At 38.2% G+C, this 20,241-nt stretch overlaps 2 protein-coding genes across 2 annotated transcripts in view; one reads left to right on the forward strand and one right to left on the reverse strand.

Moving 5' to 3' along the window:
* ctnna1 (catenin (cadherin-associated protein), alpha 1) overlaps nt 1-20,241 on the reverse strand; it is a 71,646-nt gene that overhangs the window by 37,309 nt on the left and 14,096 nt on the right. Inside the window, exons 7-9 of the mRNA XM_007561539.2 lie at nt 16,945-17,148; nt 592-672; nt 148-300 (exon numbers count right to left, since the gene is read on the reverse strand). Of these exons, the coding sequence (XP_007561601.1) occupies nt 148-300; nt 592-672; nt 16,945-17,148 (438 nt within the window). The remainder of the gene's footprint in view (nt 1-147; nt 301-591; nt 673-16,944; nt 17,149-20,241) is intronic.
* On the forward strand, nt 4,252-9,691 carry lrrtm2 (leucine rich repeat transmembrane neuronal 2). Its single transcript, XM_007561538.2, has 2 exons — nt 4,252-4,997; nt 5,559-9,691. Exons 1-2 carry the CDS (start codon nt 4,994-4,996, stop codon nt 7,193-7,195), a joined length of 1,641 nt encoding a protein of 546 aa, XP_007561600.1. The 5' UTR covers nt 4,252-4,993; the 3' UTR covers nt 7,196-9,691.

Here is a 20,241-nt window from a genome sequence, read left to right on the forward strand (position 1 = left end):
AACATCTCAACACAGTAAAGAGAAACTATTGTTCCCATTTATGCAATATAACATTTGCAAGTGGATTCTTCAACTCTGCCGTAAATCAAAAATGTTAACGAAAATCAAATATACCAAACATATATTAAAGTAAATGTTCTTAATTACCTCAATCAACTTGTTGGCATGCTCACGAAACACCTGAGCATACTCCTTTACTTCCTTCTCGTTGCCATTCTTGGCAGCTTCAATCAGGACGAGAAGGGGAACATTGGTCTCCAGGAAAGAGTCAGAGACGTGGTCCATCACGGCTTTACGCAGCTGGAAACCAACAGAAAACGCAACAAAGGCGTTACAAACAATGCCACCTGCATATTTCTACATGGATATTAATATCCTAGTTACACAGAAAAACGTCTAGAGACTGAAAAAGAAAATCAGTTTGAAATATCCTTAATTTAATATTACATTTATACTTTTTTTTTTTAAATATTTAAAAAAAACAAACCTAAGATATTTGATGACAATGTCTTTTGATCTGAACAGTTCATTGAGCACAAAAACAAAAAGGTTTTACGAGAGCTGAAGAGACAAAAGCTTGCAACAACATACCTGTCGGCGAAGATCTCTGGTCTTCTTTGTCATCCTGTCGATGGCTGTGTTCAGAGCGTCGCTCTTGTCTTTTCTTCCTGCCTGAAACATAAAAGAAGGAAATGCTGAGCATTAGATGGCACCGTTAACCGTGGATCCATTTTGCAAGGGACATGCACTAGACAGATGTTAAAACACTCAGGGATTTAATTAAACTGATGCGTTGTGATGAATCTTGCGCATCGTGTTCAAAGACACCTAGGTCGACAAAAATTCAACCTGAAGAGTTTCTTTTATAGGACACACTACATAAATAATAAATCTTTTTTGGAAGAAGAAATCCCTGCTTTTATTGACTTTTGTAACTTTCTTTTGACAGATAAAAGATGTGACATATTATTTAACTTGTAACAAACATACTCCACATAAATCGGCTGGTGAATCCTTCCCTCCGACGTTCAATAAACATCTAAATGTAGAGGGCTGCCATATATAAAAAAAAGTGGTTCAGAATGAAGAGGTTGTCCTACTCTAAGCAAAGTTGGTGTTCTTTATTTTATGTAATGTACACAGAAATGTCCCCCTGCAGCAAAAACCACCACATTAGCCAATAAACTGTCAGGAAAATGCCAGAACTTCACACCGAGAGCAAGCTTTTGAGTAAAAGAATTCAGTTGAATATGAAGGAGAACACCAGCAGCAATCAACCAAGGAAATATTTCTTCTTTCATTTAACCCGCAACCACCTGCTGTAATTATTTATTTGTGTATTAATGCAATCAGCCAGATTGTGAGTGTTGCAGTGTAATGTGATTACATGTTCACATTCCACGGTTCAGGCTTGCTCCTTGTTGTAATTGGTATGTAAATGTTACTTGCTTCACAGGTACTAACATTCCGGCAGCAAATTGTTATGGAGTGACACCAAAGTGGCCCCTTTCGGACCGGACCTCGCATCCAATTAAAGGGAAGCTGCGTGTGGTTTAAAAAGACGTGGAAAGATGTGGCTTGAGAGTCACCATTTCTAAGCTGAGGCATAATACAGCAGTGTTTTGGAAAGCTTTGCAGCATTGCAATCATGGCAACATTTTGAAAATAATGTGCTCTTCCTGTGAAACATTACAGGCTGAGCCCTGGGTTTTCACATCTTATTTTTTGAGATGGGAAAAGTACTTCAAAAAAAGAAAGAAAATCACAACTAGAACAAGGAAAAATCATGAATTTAAACTTGTATGAAGATGGTTATTGTTTGATTACACATAGAAAGCTTTGGATTGGAAAAAAAAAAAAAAAAAGACACTATAAATCCTCTAAAAACATCCCCAGTTTGCCCCGCATGTGCAGCTCTTCATACTATCAACAGGGCATGCATGTTGAATAAAAAGTAACAATTAAGTGCAGCTGGTTGGCTGTGTAAATTATGTACAGTAACATTTAAACATTATAGGCAGTAGTCACACCACAAAGTGCTGCACAGCAGTCGGTCCTAACCACAACTCCCCACTGAGAGCAAAGAAATGCTCAGTCACATTCTACAACTCGCTCAAGCATAACCTCAAAATGTAAAACTTTCAAGAAACATGGAGAGATGGAGGGAGGCTGAGGAGCTGAGCATGAGATGCACCCATTCTGAAAAACATCATAAAAAAAGCCTGCAGAGGAAAAGGCAAACGACTCGTGAAGCTCTAGGCATTTCATCCCCCTTATATTGCTGAAATCAAGTGCAACTAACACCATGGATAGTGGTGGGACTGACCTCCTCTCTCTCCCCCCGCTGCCCTCTGCCTATTGGGTGGGCGGGATGCAGATAGTTGGGAACCAGAGAGAGCCAAGAGCACAAATCCTCCATGATTTTGTGTTCTCTGGATGCAGTGCTGCAAAGAGGTTTAGCCTGCTTTACACCTACCATTTCAATCCTGTTCCATCCATGCCTAGCCTATATTTCATATCTCTGCCAGAGGGTCCAGAGATCTTCAGGTGCTTATTATAGCAGCAGTTTCTTCTCCACATCTTTTATAACACTCCAGTTAGTCATATTCTCTCCAACAAAAACAGGTCAAATTATTCGAGCTAGACAACCTTAGTTTTATTGAATAACATCTTAAGTCTCATGGGATTTTAACATAATTCTCCCTTGTACAATTCATCTCCAACGTCGAGAGAAAAAAAAAGATGAATAACCCCAAAACGTCTACGCTTTTCCTCACATACTCACCTTACACCCGGCAAGGGACCCTAAGTTAGTGGGAAATGCAGGCAAGTCATTTGCCTGATTGGTGTTTAGTTTCAAGATATGAGAACTAATGGAGCAAATTAGACAACGATTGAATAAACATAAATCTTGTAACATTTTTAATAAAATATTCGGGTTTTTATTCTACCCTTTGTTTCTTGTCTAAGTTGTAAAGGTAAATTACATTCACTGCTGCTGGGAGGGTCAGTCCAGCTGCAGGAGTGTTGCTGCTATGGAAGAGTAACATGCAAGTATGTGAGAGAGAAATACTAAATGATTCTTTCACCATTTACAGTGGCTATACATTACAACAGCAATAAAATTTCTCTAAAAAGAGGACATTTTCTCAGATTTTGACCTGAAAAAGTTGCACTAAATGAACATCAACTACTGAAGTAGTCAAATTTGAAATTTGCATCAGAAAACAGCTTAAACTGTCTTTAATCCTAACAATTACAGATGTAAATCCCAAGACATGACTAATGCTGTTCAAGAGTGTTTACTCTTTGTTCCTTCAGCTCAATGCAAATGTCCATGCTTCATTTATTTCATGAATATTTCCATCAAGATTAGAGAACTGTGTTAGCACATTTCAATTCCAGCCCTGTAAAACATCAATATTCAAACAGTAGTGACTTGGTTTAAAATGGCAAAGAAAAATGCCAGTTTCTCCTGTTGTATAATACAAACATTGACCGAAAATATGAACTCGAGGGATAACAATTGTAGGGTAAAAGCTAGAAATTATTACCCAGGAAAAAGTTGTAGCCCCATTCCCCTTTTTCTCTAGGTCAATCAAAGGAGATTGGTTTCTGGGGTAAATTTCTAATCTGATTTGGCCCTGGTTCCTAAAGTGGAGACAAAACTACTTAAATAATGGTCCCAGAAAAGTGCCCTCTTTACTGGAAAAGGCTCTTGCAAAGAGAATTCACATTTAGACTACACTGCTAATGTCAAATTTATATGAAAAGTCCTACATATTGTTTTCCCGTGACCTGGCCCCAGACTGTGCATAACAACAGAACATTCAGCCTTTTCTGTAACCTTTAGAAAGCAAGTTTTAGTTACTCCACTCAGCAGCTGTGCATGCATTACATAGCAGGAGTGGAAGGAAAGGACAGGGCAAGATATGAAAATGACGACTACAATAAGAGGGAATGTATTATATATGAGGCAATGCAGTACATTGTCAGTCATGCTCTTTCAGCCAAAACTTTGACTACACATGGGTTATTCTACCACATATTCGCTGCTAGAAGAACAACAGCGTGGAGAGGCTGAGATTTACAGCTGTGGTTAATTTCAACGGCAAGCTGCGGCAACACGTTCAAGGTATCAATATTCTGATGGTGACGAGCCAGTGGGAGGGAAAGGGGAAGCAAGAGGGAGGTGGAGGAAGACTAAGGTGCACAAGAACTGTGCATGAGGCAGGGAGCAAGTGACTGAGCAGCAGAGTGAGAGGCTGCGCGTGTGTGGGAGAGAGAAAATGCGGGAGAGAGAGAAACAGCGGTAATGATCGACGCCAGGCTGCCACCACTCTGCAGCAGAGAGTGGCTGCAACAAAAAAGCACAGAATAACATCCCCGACTCCCCGCTCTGCTTTTTTTTCCCTCTCTCTGCGTCTCAGCTAGCGGATGAGGGCTCCGCTCACAGCTCTGCAGAGGCTCTGCCGAGACCGAGCCGGCATCAGATGCAAGATCTCTGCCTGCCATCAACAAGTTAGGCTTGGACGACCAGAGCCATGAAAGAAAAACATTTGATTTTCAATTAAAACGTCACAGACATCATCACTGCAGTGGAAGGAAATCAAAGGGGTAAAAGAAAAAGAAGAGAAAGAAGAAGAGGGAGCTGCTGACTGGAGTCACTCTGGATCTAACTGATTAACTTGATAAATATATTATATACATTTCTATCAAGGATTTGTGGGCTGAAGGAGAAAAGATTTATTTCTTCTTTGTGCTTGGATTTTAGGGGACTCTGGCAAAAACACAAGGAATAAACATCTTAGGACATGGAATTTTACATTTTGTTTCAATCGGGTGGGCTCAGAATTGCTTTATTTCAAAAGAAGCCGATTCCTTTTGTGTTTACTCAAAAGGGCTTTTTCCCTTTGGATTTTTCTTCCATCCCGTTGCTCCAAGAGTCTTTGGAAAAGGACAGTTGAATGCAGCCTCCGATGTACACAAAAGAATGGGTAAGTTAGTCTTTTATATGGCAGCTCTGGTCGTGAATAGGAAATACAAGTAAAGAGCGAAAGGTTGAGAACTAAAAGCTCTTCTGCTTCATTTATGTACTGCAATACCACCCCACCACCCTCCAATTCTCTGCTCTTCACTGACATAAGTTAGGAAGATGCGTCTTAGAAAATAAAATTTGTTGTTCTCAAATATTTCTGTAGAAATCTGGGGAAACGGTTTTTTGATTCTTAACAGTAAATTTGAATTTAATTATTACAGCACAAAAAAACAGAGCAGGGTAGCCTAATTTTAGAAGCAAGAGAACCAACAGCAGGTCACGTGTAATTGATAAGTATATTCCTCATCATATTATGTCCTTTTTAAAGCTATGATTGAGGGCGACATGCTCGTGTGCATTTAGTAAAGTTGCAAATGTAAAATGTCTTGCCTGCTAAATGTCCGGAAAGAAAAGATGGAGAAAATTGGCACCATTTCTCATCTGAATTAATAATAGGTGCTCTGCAGAGATTAGCTTTCCCGCCCCAAAAGTTCATTTTGTTTTCTTTGAACCGACCCAGGTTTCCATTCAAGGTGGCCATTGGTGGGACCTGCACCAGTGGCTCTGAGTGTGATCAGTATGCTCCTAGCGTGTCTGCTGTCTCCTGCATCATGCACAACCTGCCCTCAAAAATGCCGCTGTGAGGACCTGCAGTTCTACTGCGACACCCAGGAGCTTACGGCACCACCAGATGGTGTGGACAAGGGCGCCTTGGGGTTGTCGCTACGCCACAACAGCATCACTGAACTCTCCCCTGATCAGTTCTATGGTTTCAGCCAGCTCACCTGGCTACATCTAGACCACAACCAGATCACCACGGTACAAGAGGATGCCTTTCAAGGGCTCTATAAACTGAAGGACCTCAACCTGAGCTCCAATCGTATCACCAAGTTGCCCAACACAACCTTCATCCACCTCATCAACCTTCAGATCCTGGACCTTTCATTCAATCAGATGACATCATTGGAGCCAGAACTGTTTCATGGACTTAGGAAGCTCCAGATACTTCACCTCCGCTCAAATTTACTTCGCACTACACCTGTGCGAGCGTTTTGGGACTGCCGCAACCTGGAATATCTGGGCCTGAGCAGCAACCGTCTTCGGAGCCTTGCCCGAAATGGATTTGCTGGGCTCATTAAACTCAAAGAGCTCCACTTGGAGCACAATCAGCTGACCAAGATTAACTTGGCCCATTTCCCTCGTCTCGTTGCCCTCCAGTTTCTCTATCTCCAGTGGAATAAGATCAACAATGTCACGTGTGGCATGGAGTGGACCTGGACCACTTTAGAGAAGCTGGACCTCACAGGAAACGAAATCCGTGTCCTGACACCTGACGTGTTTCAAACGCTGCCAAATTTAAAAATTTTGCTACTGGATAACAACAAACTAAGCAGCTTGGAGCCCCAAGTCTTGGATATGTGGCAGTCTTTGAGTACAATTGGACTGTCCAGCAACCTTTGGGAATGTACCAAAAGGATTTGCTCTTTGGCCACGTGGTTGAGCGCCTTCAAGGGAAGGTGGGAACATTCCATTGTCTGCCATAGTCCCGAATATGCCCAAGGGGAGGAGATACTTGACGCCGTCTATGGATTCCAGCTTTGCCAGAATTTTTCAGCACCGGTCATTCAGACCATCAGTACAACCACAGACACTACTACGGCTGCTGAGATCACAAGCTCTTTGTTTGGAATTATGCAGCCAACCCCCACACAGGACTATGCAGAGGATTTTGGGAGCTTTACCACACTCACAACCACCACAACCACAACACAAACACCAAGCACTGCTGAAGCAACTACTGCTTTGCTGGAAGAGGCAGCTGTAACAGATGATTTCTTAGCTATGGACAACACTGTCATGACTCACAGGGTCATCATTGGAACTATGGCCCTCCTCTTTTCTTTCTTTTTCATAATTTTTGTTGTGTATATCTCACGAAAGTGCTGCCCCCCCACCCTGCGGAGGATACGCCACTGTTCTGCTATTCAGAACCGCAGACAGATGAGGACCCAGCAGCGACAGCCAATGGCAGACCTAGCCACACAGGTACCCTATAATGAGTACGAGCCCAGCCATGAAGAAGGGGCTCTCGTCATCATCAATGGCTATGGGCAGTGCAAATGTCAGCAACTGCCTTACAAAGAGTGTGAAGTATGAACTCCTATTTATTCCTAGACCATAAGGTTCGTCATTTGACCATTTCAGAACAAACAGGGTTTGCTTCTTTAATTTGTTTCTGGTTTCTGTAAAAAGCCTAATTTCTACAAGTGACATTTGAAAACATGATCAATATCGAATGCTACAAAGACAGAGACTGGACAGTAAAGAAACTATGTGGAGATAGTCACAATTTTATTTTTCTATGAAAGAAAGGTTGTTCATATCAGCCAGGGGCAATCATTTTAAATAAGAAAATTGTAAACTGTGAGATTTGTCTCTACATTGTCTATATTTTGCAGCACAGCTTAATTAAAAGGGTCATACAGCCCTTTGCTAACAAAGTACCTAAAGTGAAGGGATGTGATTTTGTAATGTTTTGTTTTTTGTTTTCCAAAAGGTAAAAAATAAAAATAAAAAAATACACATTTAAAATATTGTTTCCCAAATTCATCAGAGGCACTGAAATTAAGAAGGTTCTTACTAATAATACTCAATTGTTTGAGAGAAGAAACCTGAAAAAAAACATTACATTCTCCAAATCAGTGATATCAATTTAACCAACAACCTTAAACCAGATAATCTGTTTTTTTCATAAATTGTAGCTGCAACTCTACACAAAGAATTTAAAATGTTCAATTATATTAATTGGATGATTTTCTTTTTTGTCAGACATGTGCTCAAAAATCCTGATTTGCAGCCAACAGAAGGCATTCTGCATTTGGGCTCACATTCAGCTATTAGAAATAAACCCTTAACCTTTGGGACACATCACAATGTGTTCAACTATGGTTAATATCCAATTTACCCTTCTTTAAAGGAAGCAAAAACGATCTTGGATGTCAACTTCACATTTGACAGACATAAAAAACCTTTAATGTACAATTATTTGTATATGGATTACACATTTTGTAAAGGCCATACAAACTGTGACCATAATATTTTTGGGGCTTAATTTAATTAAGTACAATATGCTGATTTGCCATAACAGGATCAATTTCTAGATTTACGTGATATGCGAGTAGCAAGTGAAAGGGCAATGAACAGAGCAAATGCCAGAACATTTTATGCTGAAAATAAAAACCTCTCCCAGAAGCCCACCCTCTTGCGTTTACACTCTAATCAGGACTGACGGGTTCAAGATTGAGCCAATTAAGGCAAGGAAAAAAGAATCTTAATATTCTGTGTCCCACACCAGTGAACCAGCAACATCTAGCTCTTCCATCAGTAAAATGTAGTTGTTTGTCATCATTTGTGAGATAACGCCAACAACTCCCCTAAACTTGTTTTATTTTATACAACAGCATCAATAAAATTGTAACTTGCAGTCTGAAAAATGGATTCACATTCAACAAATATATCAGTTCTCCTGTTTGGACTAACAAGTGTTGAGCTAAACTGTGCTCAATACTCTAGGCAAATTGAGATCCAGTGATAAGCAAACAGCAGGCTATGGTGAGGACACATTTGTATGCAGCAGAGAGAAGATGTGCATTAGCATCAGTCTGAAGCCGCTGCTGCAGCTTCGCACTTCATGTTCGATTCAAGAGTGGGGGCAGGGTGAAAGTAAGTGGGATTGAGATGAATTGACGGGATGAAAAGAGGGCACAAATTGGTAGATAACTTAAGTTTAAAACAACTTAATAATAAAATGGGATTATTATAATTGCTTGTGCTTTAAACGCACAACAGAGCAGCTTTTGATTTCATATCACTCCACAATGAGGCATTGCTCAATTCCACAGCACCTTTAAGAAAGATGTACCATATGACAAGAAAGAGAGCATTTCTCTATTTAGGCCGAGGCAGAAGGTATTATTTGTGGGTTTGTCTCCTAGGTTATGGAAATTTGGCTTCAGGCTTTTACATAAAACACATTTGTATAAGTGCGTCTCTAAAAAATTCTCATGCCATCAAACACAAACTGTGTAAGTAAACCAAAAACTTTTTAAATTTTTACTTAAAACCATTTTTTTCCCCCAAAGTCAAGTAATTCCCTTTCTAATTTCAAGTTTACCCTCTAGCTTCGCACCGCTTTTACTGCTGCCCTTCTGACCTTGCATGCTCAAAAGTCCAACTTTCAGTAAAACACTTCTCGGTTTCATTCAGTAAACGTTATGAGACCCCATTTTCTGATTAATACAAAAGTAAATTAAATTCTATGAGTTATGGCAATCATGACATTGACATTTTACTGTTTAAGACTACAATTGTACCAAGTGACTGAAAATCCACAAAATTTGTAGAATTATGCATCCCTTTGCACTTTGGCTCTTTGTAAACTGTTTTGTTTCCTCTCGTCATCCTCTAGATCTTCTCTCCCTGCTGAAAATCGCTGAAATGGGAAAAAAAAAAAACTAAAAGAATCCCTACTCATATCCAAACTCTTTGTGCATAACTGAATGCTTTTCTCTTCCCATTTTCCTTTTGTATTGTAATATGTACAATTTCATATCTGTATAGTGGATAAGATGTGCCAAACTGGAAAAAAAAAAACATTGTCCCTTCAAAACATATATTTTTTAAATAAAATGGTTATAATTGTTTGCAAATCGTTTGCAAACTGATGTACGCTGACATCTTGGTTTGGTCTTTCTTTCAAGTCAATCCATTACACAATTTTAGAAATAATGTACATTGTTATATCTTTGGCTGCACCAGTAATAAAAGTTGGGCCTCTACAGATATTAATATTGCAACAATGGCCAATAACGGTGATTATCTATCAATATTTATGTCTCTGTGTCCAGCCATCCATCTACATATTTACTTAGTATATAATATTGATTTCATCAAGTTGAAGTAGCTCAAGGTTACATGGAAAAAAAAATGCAAAAAATAAAAATATATATATGGCCAGAAGGCACCCACAAGTTATTTGAACTACTGCTTTAGTTAAATGTTGGCTAAGAGTTTTTAAATAACTGGATGCTGACTGATGGCCAACAAGGATGTAATTATCCTCTTAAAATTACACAAATAGCATACATTTACCAGTGACATTACAAAGGACATTTTAAACACGTCAAATGAATTTGTCTTCATATATTGAGGCGTATAAATGTAGATTCATATTGTATCGCGCAATATTGCTGTTATTTTAAACATTGACTTAGGAAAGCTGTAGAAAATACCAGCAACAGCTTCAATCAATGTGAAGCAAACTAGTTATGGGGGTTTAGTGAAGGTGCATGTTCAGGTGAGACTCCTAATACCCTGGTGAAGCCGTCTATTCCATGCAAAAAGCTAAAAGATTTGCACTGCAAATTAATTTGAATAACTTCAGTTACACAAGACAGACTTTTCCCCTTTAATTAGTATGCCCCATCTTATTACAAAACCCTAATTTTCCATCCTGAAACTTCATTTCAATTTTGGGGTGCAAATTAGGACAAAAGACAATTTGTTCCTATAGAAATTAGTTTGTAATCGTATAAGAGTCTGCTCTATCGTAACCACGTTTGAATGTGTCTAATGTTTTGGTGAATCTTACATTCACCAGTCGTCTGATTATAAATTAAGCAGCCCACTTTTGTTTCCCAAAGATATATGGCTCTTCTTCGTCTGTGATCCAATTATTCTTCGCAGTATGTTTGAGCTGCGGCTCAACTAGAGCTCCCAGACATGGAGTTGTTCCCAGGTGAACTGGAAACAACTACAGCCAGCAGGTCTTAGTGTGGGTGTAAAATTGTATCTGTGTGCAAACGCTTTCTGATAAAGAGGTGAGCTGTCTACACAGAGCAATGTTTTTTTTTTGTTCCGTTTCTTTATATAAACCCCTGAACAAAAAAATAAAGCAAATGTAACTATTGCACCATCCTAAAAAAAAACAGCAGGAGGGATCCACATACTTTTGAGTTTAAATCTTTGCTTAATTCAATGGGCAAATCAAGTACTCTTTTGCAAATACCACTCATTTAATATCAAAGACTTCCTCAACTTGAAAGTTCTCAGAAAGGCAGATTAAGAGTTATGTGATGAAAACAGAGGTGCTCTAAAACAATAAAGACTCTGCAGGTATACGAGTGAGAACTTATTCCATTTATAAGCCTTTTGCCTTCACTTAAAACTTATTCAAGCTATTTATTTTGGGCTATAAAATGTTCAAGTTAGAATATCCTGGACGAAAATACAGGTATTCAAACTTATTCACATCAGTTTTTCTAAACTTTAAGGGGAGTGAAAAAAAATTACAATATTCAGGTAAGCTATTTTTGGCCAAATTAAAACTGCACAAATAAAACCACAACAGTAAGCATAAGACTCTCAAGTAGATTTCAACATCTTTTTTTAAGTTGGAAAAATACAGTGTCTAAAAAGTTAAAGCATACATTTTGTCATGCATCATCGATTTAAAATGAACAAGGTTAACAACAATAAATACATTTAAAATATTTCAGTAAATTAAAAAATTATATACATCTTTCCAGGTCAAGTTATGGACCATGAGTTTATCAGTTCTCAATTTAAGATAGCATTCATTATGATGTGGATTATGCATGTTACTTCAATGTGGCAACACAGAGGTGAAAACAATCTCCGGCTTTAAAGCAGATTACATCTAACAGGTTCTCGAAGCATAAACTCTACATGTAAAACAAACGTTCAAAACTTTTGAACATGCACAATTACTGCATTAAGTTTTACTTTTACGACTGAAGGAATTTGTTTCTACTCCCCAAATGGTCTTTTTGTTAATTGATTTGGCTCTTAATGGTTCAGCTGTCCTGCACAACAGGAGCTAATGAAAACAAGGCTGAACAACTGTGAGAAGAGAGACGAGTCAAGTTGCCAAAGCACAGAGCTTCTTATTGTGACTTCACTGCATTATTCTTCCTCACTGCCGAGAAAAACGGTTCAACCCATCTACGCGACAGAAAAGCCGATCCGAAGGCCCAGAATCCACCAACCTGAGATCAAAGTGACACATCCAAGAAATGTTGCCTGACAAGCGTCGACTGACAGACTAATGTTTTATGGAGGCCATAAATTTAAGTAAAGCCTTAAGGATACTAGATCTTTTCTCTGTTACAGTGTGCAGTGTGTAATTTGTTTCAATTATGAATTCAGATAAGATAAAAAAGATCAGTTTCTCAGCTATGAGACAGTTTTAGTTTCTTTAAAAACTTCTCCATGAAATATAAAATGTATGCATTAATTTGATGCATATCATTTGCTTTGTATTCAGAGCACTGCAGTCAGCTACAGTGCTCACTAACGTGTTAGATAAGATAGGTAACGGTGTGAAAGTGTAACTAGTTCAAACAGGAGAATGGGTTCACAAAATGGTAAGGTGCTACCCATTGTGAGGACAACCAAAAATTCCTTATTTGTTTGTGTTTTGGCCTAAATGTTCAGCGTCTGGAAGAAAGTGTACTCAGCGTAGAATATTTTGGTGCATGATTGAGGAGTCCACATGAAATCTGTCCTCAAAACCGAGGACAGATTTCAAGTTTGTCCTCGAAATCTGAAAAGTGAAAATGATGGATTACTTTCCCAGTTTTAGACAGTCCTAGCAGTGGACTCACTGGATTGTTCACTCAAACATGGTGTTTCTATTCTCCTCCTAGTGTCACACATTGTATTTTACAAAGTTTTAATTATTTAAAGTCTTGAATGTGTATACAGCAGAAACCCTTCAGGTTCAGGTTACAAGAGATTCAGTTCATGCCCCAACAATGGTCAGAAAAAGCAACTAGATAGTTACACACTGTAAACCTTAAGCCAAAATATATATTTTTAATGAGATGCATCTGTGCAGGCAGAGAGAAAATTGGATAGAACTAAAATTCTTCCACTTACTTAAGGTGCCCAAGGCAAAAAGTAAGAGTTGGGGGGGGGAGGAAACCATCAGAGGAGAAAGGAACAAACAGGAAGAAGACCGCAAAGGAGGAAATGGGATTAAGCCAGATGTTCAATCTGTACAAGAAATGTTAAGGAGTGCCAAGTGCTAATACTGCTTTAAGCTAAATGGAAATGAAGAGAAAAGGGATGTGGGATCCCACTGCAGTTGCCAGGTATTGCATGTTATTTTCACACAGGTGAAAATGCTAATGAACTTGCAGGGACTGTCAGTTGCTGTGTATGTCAGAGCAATGAAGCATTATTTTGCAACGTGAGACAACCCTTGACACATGCTAGTAACAAGGGATGCTTGAATAATACAAAATGTCAGAAACTGTTACACTTTGCATGTGCGATGTAAAACCTTCATGGCTATATGGAATAACTGAGATTTCACAATGTGGGAGAGCAAGAGCAACATGACCACTTATCCACCTTTCCACTTCACTGGCTGAGGAGATGGGCTACAATCTTTTAAGCGATCATCATTAACATAATATTGTTTCTCCCACACAAATAAGAAAAAAAAAAATGCTTGCATAAGCCAAATAATTCAACAAAACAATTTCAATAGGGACGTCCCAATCCAAACTCTAGTAATGAATAAGACTTGTTCTGTAATTCAGCTCCAATTTCTGTTTACATCGGCTGCCACAGAAAGCCAATTTGTGCATGGCTAATTAGGTTTACATCACCAAAGCATCACACTTATTTAGTAGACATTTTTGCCCAAAGATATTTAGAGGCGAGAAACAAACTGAGGGCCAATGTCAAATTTAATCAGTTGGCCAGTACATCAACTTGAAAGAAAGAAAGAAAGAAAGAAAAAAAAAGATAAAACTAGTAATATCCCGATTGATGGAAGATCACCATTCTACAGACAACGATACTAAGTTTTCTCTTAAGCTGAAGTATGTTACGTTCTGAAGAATATATAAAATGTATATTTGTCAAAAAAAATGTTTTCTTTGACACATCAAGGAATACAAATATATAATACAGACAAATTCATGAGACAAAACTCACACCGAGGTGATACTGTAGCAGAGGTTCTCAAACGGTTATATCTATGTAACCTTTTAGAGAAAGTAAAGTTTACAGGCACAAATTAGGTTGTAAAAACTTACCAGTTCTTTGATATCCGTTTGGTTCACTAGCAACTGAAACATGGGTGCTAATTGTGTGAGTGTGAGTGTGTGTGTGTATGTGTGTGTGTGTGTGTGTATGTGCACGCGGATGCACACAGCATTTTATAGGCAATTTTAAGAAAATAAAGTCGTTTTTATTCTATTAATCATTTATTTTTTTCTCCGAGTAATCAGAATTGATTCATTAGTGTTGAAAAAAGTCAGGTTTCCCTGTTTGCGTGTCAGGAAAAAAACAGCTTAATGAGAAATTCTTTCACACTTCTGGTGGTAATTCGCAGTCCAATGCAACCCATGAAGCAAAGTCACAAGAACAAAAATAAGAAAAAAAAACTTCATTCCCTCTTCCGAGGTACACTGAAAGCAGCATGAATGCTGCTTGAAGTTAAGGTTAAAAGGAAATAAAGATGAGACAAGATTTCTCTACTTGGAGCAGAAGAAATTAAATATTTTTTTCCATTGCGAGTCTGAAACCCTCACCGAATGAGATTTTCATACACAGAAAGGGCCCAAAAAAGGAGGCAGTGTTCTATTTGTGTTTTTGAGTCGGTGGTGACTTCAAAAACCCAGCTGGAACACCAATACCATTTCCAAACGTGGCCCATTTACTTTTGTCTACTGGCAATACGTAGCTTAAATCTATTAAAGAAATTTCTAATTTCAGATTAGAGAGACAATATCTGCCTAAATTATGAACAACATTGGTTCACTTGCCTTTTTTTAAGAATCGATGGGAAGCCAGATCATGCACAATCAAAAAGAAAATGCATTTCCCTATCATAGACTTCTGAAGCCAAGTGTTGGTAGGTATATTGGAACAAAATCCTACTGCCTTTTCTGATGCAATAAAGCTCAATAAGGTAAATATTTCAAAATATGCACCGAATGTGAAAAGCATGTGACCTCATCACAACCAAATTAGTCACTACATTCATCTAGTCTTGAACAGTGTATAATTTTTTTATATGATGTTTTTACCACAAATAACTTTATGTGTGAACTTTTATATCTGTTGCTGTTACACCTCAATTTACCATTTGTCACTTCTATTCAACCAATAAGTACCACTATTTTTCCTAATATTGAACTGCCCAACCGATTCGATATTTTTTCTTCATTATATAATATAAAGCTTGAGTGAATAGCATGTTTCTTTACAAATATATTTTAAAGATATTCAAATAAAATCTTGGTTCACCTTGGCCAAACAACATGAACCTATTGGCTTGGACTCTATTAACCCCCTGAAGGTGGTCTGGTGTGACTTGACACAAGATGTTAGCAGCAGCAGATCATTTAAGTCCTGCAAGTTGTGAGGTTCCACCTCGCACCTGTTAGCAAATCCATTAGTCCAATTAGTTAGCATGTTCCACTTGGATGCCAACTGAACACTTCACACTAATGCTGCGTTCCAGTTCCCACTTCTCAATTGGAAAAATCAACTGGAACGCTCTCCAAAGTCAGATTTCCTGCTGGGAAACTTGGAGCAATGCTGAATACGCCCACTTATGACTTGTACAGCAGACTTCACGTGTCAATATGGCCAGTCCTCACATCAAAAGTAGTAAAATGAGGTGGATGTGTGTATATTACAAGAGACGCATGTAAAAGTGCACCCAAAATCAGCGTTACACATGTAGGACTGGCAATTGTAAACTGAACAAATTAAAAATGGCATTTGCTTATTAAAAGTAACACTTAAAAATGATGTCTGTAAGAGCTATTGCAAACAAAGTTTATTGGCGGTGCAATTGAAATTCAGAGTTTAGAGCACTGCAGACCCATGAAATCCACAGAGGCTGCAGGTTTGGGCGACACTCGGGCCAATTTGACTCTTCTCAACATCACATTTACCCAATTTTTTCTTTTAACCCATTGACTAGGAGGACAAATTGTTCCCTTTCTGCCCAATATACCCAACCCACCAACAGGTCAGGTGCCATTGTCAGTCTTATTTACTTTGCAAAAAGGCCATAATATTCTACTGGCTCAAATTCAATTGAATAGCATAAAAGACGTAAACATATGGTCATGAAGCCAGGCGATGTTTAATGTTTCAAATACCCGACAAGTCAAGTCATCCAACAGTCTATCACTGCTATAAGGCACCAGGTCACATTCTCTCACTATGCTAACCACATGTCACATGCCATAGATCTCAGAGGCTAAATTAGGCCATTAAATGCACACGACAGGCAGTAACATATTATGCTTCCAATCCATTTTCTTCATCTGGCCAAATGAGTAGTCATATCACTGTCATGTCCATTCACCGTCAGTGTTGATGAGATTCGTTTCTTCATTTCTCCAGTCATAGTGGACTACTGAAGAGGTGGGTAGGAGTTCAATGTAGACAAAAATAAAAGTTGCTTTAAACTAAACTTCTGATTTCATTTAATTGGATTGGATCTGAAAATAAAGTGGATGTGACCGTGGATTGATAACAGGTGAAACAGTGGTATGAAATGGGAATTCTCAGAACTATGAAAGTAAACAAGAAAAGGAACAAAAACTGGAAATATTGAAAAACCCAAGTTTATAAGAAAAGGATAAGAAAACTTAATCTGCCACTTTAAAAATTCTCAAAAAAAAAATGCTTTTGTAATAATATTTTACTGCTTTGATCTTTGATTTTTTTTTTCTGCATCCGTTTTGCATTTGTGATAGTTCTAAAGTGCAGAAAGTATCTGGATGTCAAAGTTTAACAAGCTGCTAAAGACCTGTCAGTTTCACAACGATTTAGAAAATGAAGACACTTACATTCCCCATGTACTCAGACAGGAGGTCCTGCAGAGCCTGGCGCACAGAATTGCATTCAGCCACAATGCGCTCCCTGCGGTCATCACGTGTGCATGAAGAGTCAGCCATGAGAGCAGCTCCACTGATAATGCTCTCAAGGCGCTCCTCCAGCGAAGGACGAAAGCGTTCCTCGGTGAAGCCCACAGGATCCAAAATGATTTGTTTCTGTTGAAAAGGAATAAGAGAAACTAAACGAAGAGCAGAGCTGGATCATTTTTTATTAATTACCGAGGAGCATGCTTGTCTAAAAACCTTCAAAATCAGGACAAAGCAGACTTTTGCCCAAAGCTAATAATCTAAAGGGAGGGAAAAAAAGTATTGAAAACTGAAAAACAAGGACAAGAATAAATCTGTATGTGGGTTAGTATTATTCTCCCCTGCTAACATCAGTTTAATATTCCTGGACTCTTGTAAAGGTCACGGTTTTGTCTAGTATGTATTTTTGTCATCAACGTTAAAAAAATTCACTCAACATGTTCACTTGTATAAAAAGGTATTATGTCAGAGATAAATTTGAATGTAATTACAGATTCACAAGCTCCTTAAGAAGATCCTTTCATAGGAACAGGAAATATCTAGAGTTGGATGTCATAAATAAAGGCTGACTGAGATTAGTTGCCCTTTCTCTGATACATGCATTTCATTATCATTACAGCCAATGTATGACTTTATCACCTGGGATCACTGATCTTCCCCCATGCTTAAAAAATGGCTATTTGGTTGAGTGAAAATATTCCCGACTTTAAAAAAAAATAAATAAATAAATAAATAAATGCAACACCCCCATGGTTTGGAAACTAGAAGAGAGCAACCCAGGTAACTTGGACAATGTCACTTTAGCAAAATATCTTCATCAGTGCCTCTTGGGCCTTAAAACGGTCTTCCAGTCCACTGATGTTTTAGCCGACTTGGACATTAAATTCAATCCGACTACTTGGGAATAAATTAAATTTTCAGCCTTGATCTTCAACATATCAATAGCTGAAACTGATTTAAAAGTCTGTGTCATGAGCACATAAAATAGCTGACTGCTGTGTGAGTGTGTGTGTGTGTAAGTGTGTAAAAGTCACTGTTTGATGCCAGAGTTTTCTCTCTCTCTGTATCTTTGCTAGCATTTCTACATCAACATAAGAGAAGCTTTAAATAAAGATATTGAAGCTGTACAAAATAACTGTGACATGATGTGAAATTTGACCTGGAATGCAATAGTTTTCTTAATACCATAACAGATTAATATTATGGCGCTTCTATTCAAGGTTGCAACACCTTTAAAAATCACATACCAGCCCATGGGTAGGTTCATACGCATCGGTAAAACACTTAAGAGTTAATAGAATTCACACAGATATGTTTCCATTTGCGTAATCAGACACCAGTATAACCTTGTCTTGTTTCTTTTATTTCAACAGCACAAGGCAACTCTAATTAGGTTTGACTTTGTAGGGCAAGCCTGTTAACAGCTACAAGTAGTTCTGCTGTTGATGCATTTCAAAAGCATTAGACAGCTTCTAGCTGCGGCTCTAATGTTTTTCAGGTTAGTGGCACTAAAGAAAGTAAGGCCTCGATATCTGGACTCTGCTTTTCAGATGCTCTGTATTTAAACTGCTTAGTTATTATAATTGTAGTTTGTTATGGCAGATCGCCCTCCGTCACAGGCACCTCCAGCTCCCTCCATTCATTCTCATCTGACCTCCTATGCTTGCGTGTCATATCACCATGGCAACAGGCAAAGGGAGAGACACGGAGGAGAAACCGGAGGGAGAGAAAGAGAGTCAGAGGTTGACTCATTTACTAATTTTGACTAACACTTGAAAGTAGGCTTTTAGAGAGGCGATTTTCAGCCAAAAAGCAGATGCAAGTTTTTTTGGGGATGAGAGGCTTTCTGTTTTCATCTGCTGTGGTACAGCAAACCTAACACGAATTTTAAAGAACGTGGTTAAAATCCCCAGACTTAAACAAACATGAAAAGTAAGAGGAGGAAAACTTTGAGAGCAAACTGTGATTTGAACATAGTTTTGCTGTTAATCCGCCTACCAATTTCCAAAACCTGTCCAAAATTAAATCACACCTGTTTGGTAAGAGAACTTCTCTGCACACCAAGTTCTCTTTCCTCCCACATTCAATTAGAGATACAAAGAGAAATCAACAGGTGACCAAAACAATTATTGGCTTTAGTGGCTTTGATTGGTGAATCTGTTAGGTGAAAAAAATATCAATCTGATTAGTGAACGCAGCAAACCTAAATGGCTACCGGGCTGCACAAGCAACACCCTGCTTCAGTGAAAAAGTTCAAGTTGACTGTTGTCACTATCGGTGAATTGTTTGAAATGAAGTTAGAAAGTTAGAGATGCAACCAGCTGTTTGATAAACTCTTTTTCTGCTCCTTGTCTACTGATCGATGATGAGAGAAATGGCATAATATTTTAAAGCAATGTTTTTGTTTTTCTTTATCCTTGCACAATACAGATGTTTTAGAAAAATCTAAATTGCCTAAAATCACCATCAGCATGTCAAGTCAACCACAAAGCTGCGATAGAAGCATGAAATGTAGAGATGACCTTCTTCTGTTTGTTAACGCTCTATAGGTTTTTGTAAAGGGTGTTAATGTTGGATCTATTACACTTCTGTTGCATTACAAAATAAGAAGGGGCAAATTTTTCCTTCATTCATGCACCAAAAAAAAAACGTTTTCATTGCACAAATACATAAGGTGCATACAGATATGAAAGCACTACATCAGAATACCAACAGAATACAATAGACAATGCTGCTTGTCAAATGACTAAATATTTGAATAGTACTGGCTCAGTTATTGAAACTGGCACAAAAGAAGATGATGAAAACGCATGTTTTTTACAGAGCTGCGTGTTACCGTGGGCCTGCAGAATGTCTTTGGAGTTTAATTGAACACACCTTCTGTAAATATTATTATGCATTGCATGTCAGAGAGAGGTTAGTGCCATAGAAAATCTAATCATCTTTGTATTTATCTCCCTAGGCAGCGTTGGGTTGATTAGCTCTATTTTTTAAGCCATCAGTTATCTTGATGTTTTGTTTCATGTCAATATTATGAGTAGTGGGTCGGGTGTTTTGTACACCTATTAAATTTGTTTCTGTAATTTTATATCTAGGATATCTTGTAAAAGGAATATAAAAAAAAAAGTCTCCATAATTGAGTTTATATCCACACACATTGTATATTTTGTCCTGAATAAGCAGGGGAAAGAGAAGGGCTTTATTCATGTATATGCTAAATTA

Source organism: Poecilia formosa, unplaced genomic scaffold (assembly GCF_000485575.1).
Source record: "Poecilia formosa unplaced genomic scaffold, Poecilia_formosa-5.1.2 Scaffold128, whole genome shotgun sequence".
Taxonomy (NCBI): Eukaryota; Metazoa; Chordata; class Actinopteri; order Cyprinodontiformes; family Poeciliidae; genus Poecilia; species Poecilia formosa.